Source organism: Laetiporus sulphureus (assembly GCF_001632365.1).
Source record: "Laetiporus sulphureus 93-53 unplaced genomic scaffold LAESUscaffold_49, whole genome shotgun sequence".
NCBI classification, from domain to species: domain Eukaryota; kingdom Fungi; phylum Basidiomycota; class Agaricomycetes; order Polyporales; family Laetiporaceae; genus Laetiporus; species Laetiporus sulphureus.
This window is the reverse complement of record NW_024468558.1, coordinates 277,655-284,957: the sequence shown is the minus strand read 5'-3', so window position 1 is coordinate 284,957 and position 7,303 is coordinate 277,655. Positions and strand designations below refer to the sequence as shown.

Sequence of the window (7,303 nt, the reverse complement as noted above, 5' to 3'; positions counted from 1 at the left end):
AGCGCAGCGCACCGCGATAGGCCGTTTCTGGGCCTTGAAGAACCATTGCAGTGCCAGTGATGTTCCACTGATATTGCAGTCCGGACTCACCTACGAGAGCAGATGCAGGTCGCGCTCCTGCACACGACTTTGACGAATACCGCGCCGCAGCCGTGGCATGCTTAGTTGGGCTCGGGACAGGATTGCAGTGTGCTGGCGACCGAGGTAAATGTCTTCCACCCCACGCCGCAACGCGTCCATCTATGAGCCTTGACGGTCGCATTCTGTACTAGACGCGATATGAATGAATGAAACGGGCACTTGACTCGACGTGAGAGACCGTGTACAGATTGAGGTTCCTCGAGGAGCCTGGCCTTGAGTGCGCTCTTCTTTTCGACGATGTGCTGACTGTCTGATGATCAACGCACTGTAGTAGGTCTCTTCTGGACCTCGAAGAAGCGTCGCAATAAGTGGAAGCGGCCTGTTCATGGTTCGCGCAGACATCGATCCAGAAGCGCGCAATACGGCTGTGAGCACCAGAACCCACGGTGCCCATCGTTCTCCGCTAATGTCGCAGCCCGGTCTCACCTACGAGAGCCTAGAATGGACGCAGGTCGCGTCCGTGAGCACGACGTCCATGGACGCCGACGCGACGTGCGCGAACAAATGGGCACCCACCTCGACGTGGGAGGCCGCGTACTAATGAAATCCTCCCAGGAGCCCAACCCCATGCACTCTTCCGTTCTATGAGGGTGCCGACTGTCGAGCGATCAGTGCAGCACACCATGATGAGTCTTTTGTGGACCTCCAGGAACCGTCGCAGCACTGGCAGACGGCTTGGATTTGCGAGGTTCGCGTGCACACTGACCCGACAGCGTGCGTGCGGGTGTCATACGGCTGCGAGCACTAGAACGCGTGGTGTCCATCGTCCTCCGCTAGTGTCGCAGCCCGGACGCGCGTACGAGAGCCTAAAATGGACGCAGATCGCGTCCGTGTGCACGACGTCCACGAACGCCGTGCCGTCGCATTCTCTAGTGTACGCGGCGTGCGCGAACGAATGGGCACTCACCTCGACGTGCGACTCGGAGGCCGCGTACGGATGGTATTCGCTGGAAGCCTGGCGGCGTGCGCTCTTCCGCAGCACCGGCCGACGGCTTGAATTCACGAGATTCGCGTGGACGCTGATCCGGCAGCGCGCAGCCATCATGCTCTGCCTGTGTTGCAGCCCGGGTTCGATTTTGAAAAGGGAGGAAGGTCGGATCTGTGCGCACAACGTCCACCAACGCCGTGGCGTCGCATCCTCTAGTGTACGCGACGCGCACGAACGAACGGGCACTCACCTCGACGTGAGACATTGCGTACGCTTCCACTCGCTGGTCTGCTCACTGCAATCCAGTCGGGGCTTTCCAGGGAACGGCCGGCCCTGTGCACGGTTATCTTGGTGTCGAGTGATCGAATGTGAGGACCGCGAGGAAGCATTGCAGTGCCTGTGCCGGCCCTGGCTGTGCAGTTTGAAGTACGCGCACGGTTTTGGCAGCATGCGTACGGTCGTCATTCCGCTGCGAGTCCTGTGGTGCATGCGGCAGCGCGGGGCACTTACGGCATGCGTGCAATTGTGGTGTTATGGTGAGAGATAGGCAAAGGGAGGGACGATGCGGTGGAATTGGGTGAGGGTAGATGTCTGCTACAGGGTCAGAATGAAAGCGCACGCATGCATTGAGCGCACGCGGAGGTGTGAGCTAAGAGACGACGCACGAAGCTTGCCACCTCCGTTCCTGCATGTACAACCCTCTCCCATGCGCACCGCATCCTGCGTCCGGGCTTGAAGCGAGAGGGCGGGCAGCGCGCGTCCTGGAGAAGGCGGGGAGTGCGCGCATGACATGTTTAGTAGGAGCCTTGGCGCGTCGGCGTCGGAGGTGGAGGCGACAAGCGCCCGTGAGACAACTCGGCTGGGCCACGACGGACATCGAGTATCTCATCATTTTGAGCGATTATGCTTTTGAACAGGAACTCGGACCATCGGAACGGTCGGGCCGAGAGATGACTCGTGCGCCACAACTCCTGCAAAAGCTTTTCTTTTCTCGATCTCTTATCGGTCTCCAGAGCGACTTCGGCCGGTGAGCAGCGCTCAGCACTCGTCGTGCTCCTCTTCTCACCTCACCCTCATGAGCGGTAAGCCCCCTCCCGTCTTCGAGCCCGCCGTGCGCAAACTCAACGAAACGTCTCGTTTTCTTTGCTCTTTTCCGCGCGTGCACCTCACCGCTACGCGCTGTCCAGTGTCCGTGGTGCTCGGCTGTCAGTGGGGCGACGAGGGCAAGGGCAAGCTTGTCGACATCCTCGCCGCCGACGCTGACATCTGCGCGCGCTGCGCGGGCGGAAACAATGCCGGTCACACCATCGTCGTCCCCATCGGCCCCAATCAGGTCAAGATGACCTTTGCGTTCCACCTACTCCCAAGCGGTGCGTCCCCATGTTCCTTTGATGGTGCTCGGAGTTGAGAAGGGAGCGCGTTGCAGGTCTGGTGAACCCGAAGTGTACGGGACTGATCGGGACTGGCGTCGTCGTGCATGTGCCGTCGTTTTTTGCCGAGCTGGATGCTCTGCAGGCAAAAGGTGTGGTATCCTGCTTCTCGAGTGGTATGGATGTCATGATTGACTTTTTTGTGGGCGGACGTCTAGGGCTGGATTGCTCGAATCGCCTGTTCATGTCCGATCGCGCGCATCTAGTCTTTGACTTTCATCAGATTGTCGATGGGCTGAAAGAAGCTGAGCTCGGTGGCTCGAGGTGCGCGATCTCCTTCCTCCACGCTCTCCTTCGCCGGCTCTTCTCCTCAGACTGTACTGACCGAGACCAAACAGCATCGGCACGACGAAGAAGGGCATCGGCCCGGCTTACTCCTCCAAGTCCTCGCGATCCGGCCTGCGTGTGCATCATCTATTCGACCATGAGCTCTTTGCCGAAAGGTTCCGCAGGCTCGTAGAGGGGCGTTTCAAGCGCTATGGGCACTTCGAGTACGATACGGAGGGCGAAATTGCGCGGTACAAAGTACGCATCCTGCCCGCATGTGCTTTCACGCATCGAGCGTCTCAACCTGTCTACTCTCATGCATAGGTCCTTGCTGAGCGTCTCCGCCCATACGTTGTCGACGGCGTCGTCTTCATTCACAAGGCGCTCTCATCAGGCAAGCGCGTTCTTGTCGAGGGCGCCAACGCGGTCATGCTCGACATCGACTACGGCACCTACCCATACGTGACGTCTTCGTCCACCACCATCGGTGGAGTGTGCACGGGTCTTGCGATCCCGCCCAAGCTGATTGGGACCACCGTCGGCGTGATGAAGGCGTACACGACGCGTGTCGGCGGCGGGCCGTTCCCGACTGAGCAGCTGAACGTGCGCTGAACAGTGGCTGTCTTCACCTTGCATGTCCACTGATGCTTTCGCATAGGACATTGGCGTGCACTTACAGGAGGTCGGGAAAGAGTATGGATCGACGACTGGGCGCCGGAGGAGGTGTGGCTGGCTGGACCTCGTGGTGATGAAGCACTCGTACCTCGTCAATGGCTACGACACGCTGAACCTGACCAAGCTCGACGTGCTCGATGACCTTGCAGAGATCAAGATTGCCGTGAAGTATCTCGTTGATGGCAAGGAACTCGAGGGCTTCCCTGGTGCGTTTCCTTCCCATCCTTAGTGCAAGCACTGGCCGTAGACTGACATTTGTCCTCATAGCTGACCTGGAGTTACTCTCGAGAGTCGAAGTTGTCTACGTCACGCTCCCAGGCTGGAAGACGTCGATAGCATCTGCAAAATCCATCGCTGATCTCCCGGGGAACTGCAAGAAGTACGTTGCGTACATCGAGGAGTTCTTGAATATACCGATTGAATGGATCGGCGTCGGGCCGGGGAGAGAAAGCATGTTGCAGAAGAAGGGACGATTAGTGCTGTAGTATCAAGGATAGAGTAAACAGACTAAGATAGTCCTGGTGACATCAATTTTCAATGCTGCAGTGGTAATCAGCCCGGCGAATTTTGTCCAGAGAGAAAGTGGGCCACAGCACCGCATTGATGACCAGATGAGGCAGGATTCCCACGCCACGCATGGTATGAAAGCGTGTGTGACAATGTTTGGCCGCCATTGTCACTTTCTCGTCACGACTGTCACTGGCGACGCCCCTTGCAAGACCGGAAAGGAGCAGCGTAACGGTCACCGAGCGAGCATCGTTGTCGACCAATATACGAGTGATTTAATGGACCCGTCCAGCCACCACCAGGACCCATCTCAGCAAGCCCAAGTCTCCTCTGCATCCACCTCGTCGCGCAAGCGGTCCCGCGAGAACGAGACACCCAGCCAGAGACACAAACGTGAAAAGGCCGCCGAGCGTCAGCGCCGGAAGCGCGAGCGAGACCGCCAGGCAGGGCTTAACAACATCCTTGCCCTATCTCAGGTGCAGCAGGCCGGCCAGCAGCCCATCGAGGCGCCCGCTGCGCTCCCGCCTACAATGGATTTCAGCAAGGGCGACGACGCATCCGTCGAGGAGGTGGCCAAGCGCGAGCGCGTCCGCGCCGCTGCGAGGGAGCGGCAGCGCAAGCACCGTGCGCTCGTCAAGGCGCGCAAAATGCGGGAGCTGGGCATGGATATGGGGAACGAGATCATGCCTGGTATGGAGGATGTGCAGTACCGCATGAGCGCGGACGGCCAGTACCAGCCTGTGATGCCACACGAGATGCAACCTCATCCTCCCCCTCACCCCCATGTCATGCACGAGCCCCCGTTCCCTCAGGGCCCGCCCCTCGGCGGGCAAACCTTCGCGTCGACCCTCCTCCTGTCCTTCTCCTGTGCGCCGCTCCTGAAGCAGCACCTCCTCCGATCGCTGAACATGACTAATGAAGAGCTCGCGTCGCTCGAGCCCATCATCGCACAAGCGTGGGATCACTGGGACCAACAGGTGAGTACCTGTTTCTGTCGTATGTCACTCGGGATTACTGATTGCATCGCCAGCGACGTATGCACTATGCACACCACGCCGCAAACGGCCATAAAGCGCCAGACGGCAGCGCCGTGCAGGACCCGAACGCGGCCCCCTATCCGCCCGGGATGAACTACGTCCACGACCCCTCCCAAGCCGCCCCGAACGACTTTCGTGCCCGCTTCCACCGGCCACTCGTCGCGCCCTCTCCCTTCCGCTCCTCCCTCGTCGGCACAGACCCACAACAGGGCGGGCAGTCGATCTCTGCGTCCACCTCAACAGGCGCACCGGGCACATCGAGCGACGGGATGGACCCTGCGGTGACAATGTCTGCGACGAGCAATACGGGTGAGCCGAGGCCTGCACTACTATCAGCTGTGACAGGTATCGATCCGCAGCTTGGCCAGGCACGCGATGAGGCGGCGGGTGTGGCGGGGAAGCTGGAGAGGTCATGAGCTCGCGCTTTGCTGTCTCTTCTTGACGATTATACTACGTTACGATGTGTCCGTTATGTTATGTCTATCCCATCCCTCGCTTTCTATCCCCTCGTCCATTAACGTTTGTCCATTTCTCGCGTATCCGTCTTCGTTTCGTCCACTCGCGTTTTTCCCCGCCTCCTCATGTCATAATGTATGGGTATGTGTCATGGCTCACGACTGGAGCAACGCAAGGACCTACTGATCGTTACAGGATGTATGCATGCATTGTCTCCCATGTATGATCAGTGTCACGTCAATTCCACTCATCACTCGGATCGACCATCACTTTGATATTTTACAGTACTCTTATGTAATTGTATGAGAAATGAGACATACGAATCAAGAACAGGAGATCATGACAGGTAACCTTAACGTCTCTTGCCCCGCCAATACCTATTATGATCTGCTGCTCAATCAGATCATGTCGATCTGTACAAGAAAGCAGTGGAGACTCACAAGTACTGGTGTCGCGGACAGGACTCATTCCTGCAACGCTGCCTAGGTTGATATACCCCTCAGCTGCATCGGCGGAGGTGCCTGCCGCTGCACCTGCGATGACCCACTTTGCCCGGCAGAACACGCATGTCAGCTCCTTCTGGTGCTGACGAGCCGTCGCCGCCCCTATAAAACCACCAGGGTCAACAAAAATCCCAAGCGAAAGAGCAACGGAAAGAGGAGCGACACGCACACTGCTGGAAACACTCCTTGTGCAGCGCGTTCCCGCATTCCTCACAGAACTCGAGCTTCGCCTCTGCCGTGCCGTGCATTTTGTCGTAGCAGATGGGACAGTCATCTTCCTCGCCCGGGATTCGCTTTTTCGGGTTCTGGTCGGCGGAGCTGGGGGACGCTTTGCCGGTGGCGACGGCGAAGGCTTTTTGTGCGCGGGCGTTGGTGACGGCTGCTGGAGAGGGCGGTGCGTGGGTGAAGATGTGTTGAAGCTCGGAGGTGAGCAGGGCTCTATTGTGAGGAAATGCGAGAGGTAAGAGCGGGTGGGTGTAGTTAAAAGGTGATGCCTACTTCTGATACCAAAAACCGGACTGTGGTGTCACTTGCAGCACTGGTGTCGGGTGAGTCCCGATAGAGCATAAGTGGGACAAGTGCTGTACCTTTAAGAAAAATAAAGATCTAGAACGAATTATGAGACCTCAGAATAGCTCAATACAAGGATTCGGCCTTACGATGTGCTTGCAGTGATTACCCTTCTTTGCGTCTGGGCCTGCCAATGTAGCGCGGATCAGTAACATGTCGCAAGTGAAGCGCAAGCCATGCTTACAGTCGCACGAGGGCTTTCTGTCAATGGTCACAGTGTACACCTACGCGGATACATCATCACTGCAAATGTGAAAAGTGACGCCGACTTACGTTCCCGGTCGAGCCGAGTACACTGAACTCCTCCTTGAGTTCGTCATCATTCCTACGTCTATCGACCATATAGAATCTGTTATAAGATTCAATGAAAGCTTTAGCACATGAAATGCGTCAGACACACAAGGAACACTCACCTTTGCCTCATGACCCTATCAAACCTTTCGAGGATGCTCTTCAGGCATTTCTTCCTGAACATAGCCCCGCGCTTCTCCACCGGCGATGCATCAGAATCCTTCTTCTTCCTTGCCTTCTTCTTCGGAGGCGCGATGTCCAAATCACCACACGCGATGGGATGAGATGAGGAAGATGCCACGTTCGCGGTCGGGTACGCGGCGGTGTGGCTGGACGAGTAGGTGTAGCCGCTTGAATGCGACGGACGCGATCGTGCAGGACGCGGAGGCACCAGTGCGTCGTGCTCGTCCTCGACAGCCTTTCTTTTCGGCATGTCCTGTTGCGCGGACTGTGTACCACAGAAAGAGAGAGAGAGAAGGAAAGGCCACAACACAGGAC

The 7,303-nt window shown here is 57.7% G+C and overlaps 4 protein-coding genes across 4 annotated transcripts; 2 read left to right on the top strand and 2 right to left on the bottom strand.

Annotated features, from left to right (window-relative positions):
- Nucleotides 1-377: 377 nt before the first annotated feature.
- LAESUDRAFT_415387 (uncharacterized protein) lies at nt 378-1,572 on the bottom strand. Its single transcript, XM_040902367.1, has 4 exons — nt 1,320-1,572; nt 1,049-1,240; nt 658-738; nt 378-577 (listed from the first exon to the last, which is right to left on the bottom strand). The coding sequence occupies exons 1-4, from the start codon at nt 1,456-1,458 to the stop codon at nt 564-566; spliced, it is 426 nt and encodes a 141-aa protein (XP_040760133.1). The 5' UTR covers nt 1,459-1,572; the 3' UTR covers nt 378-563.
- Nucleotides 1,573-2,051: 479 nt separating this feature from the next.
- On the top strand, nt 2,052-3,926 carry LAESUDRAFT_706445 (Adenylosuccinate synthetase; the record flags this gene model as incomplete). Its single annotated transcript, XM_040906628.1, has 8 exons — nt 2,052-2,151; nt 2,257-2,439; nt 2,496-2,591; nt 2,658-2,763; nt 2,838-3,024; nt 3,091-3,369; nt 3,425-3,647; nt 3,709-3,926. Exons 1-8 carry the CDS (start codon nt 2,145-2,147, stop codon nt 3,924-3,926), a joined length of 1,299 nt encoding a protein of 432 aa, XP_040760132.1. The 5' UTR covers nt 2,052-2,144.
- A 300-nt stretch (nt 3,927-4,226) lies between these two features.
- Nucleotides 4,227-5,401, top strand: LAESUDRAFT_662005 (uncharacterized protein; the record flags this gene model as incomplete). Its single annotated transcript, XM_040904970.1, has 2 exons — nt 4,227-4,925; nt 4,979-5,401. The coding sequence occupies 2 exons, from the start codon at nt 4,227-4,229 to the stop codon at nt 5,399-5,401; spliced, it is 1,122 nt and encodes a 373-aa protein (XP_040760131.1).
- A 392-nt stretch (nt 5,402-5,793) lies between these two features.
- On the bottom strand, nt 5,794-7,238 carry LAESUDRAFT_762954 (uncharacterized protein; the record flags this gene model as incomplete). The annotated part of the gene is made up of 9 exons (XM_040913175.1): nt 5,794-5,828; nt 5,882-6,046; nt 6,114-6,382; nt 6,443-6,482; nt 6,532-6,550; nt 6,604-6,641; nt 6,699-6,738; nt 6,788-6,863; nt 6,928-7,238. The coding sequence occupies 9 exons, from the start codon at nt 7,236-7,238 to the stop codon at nt 5,794-5,796; spliced, it is 993 nt and encodes a 330-aa protein (XP_040760130.1).
- Nucleotides 7,239-7,303: the final 65 nt, after the last annotated feature.

Excerpts from the sequence above, each read along its gene's own strand:
- LAESUDRAFT_415387 (XM_040902367.1), bottom strand. The coding sequence starts at position 1,458 with ATGCTTCCTCGCGGTCCTCACATTCGATCACTCGACACCAAGATAACC. Across the intron at positions 1,241-1,319 it reads ACGCAATGTCTCACGTCGAG|ATCCGACCTTCCTCCCTTTT; the intron begins GTGAGTGCCCGT and ends TTGTGCGCACAG. Across the intron at positions 739-1,048 it reads CCTCCGAGTCGCACGTCGAG|TCGGCACCCTCATAGAACGG; the intron begins GTGAGTGCCCAT and ends ATCGCTCGACAG.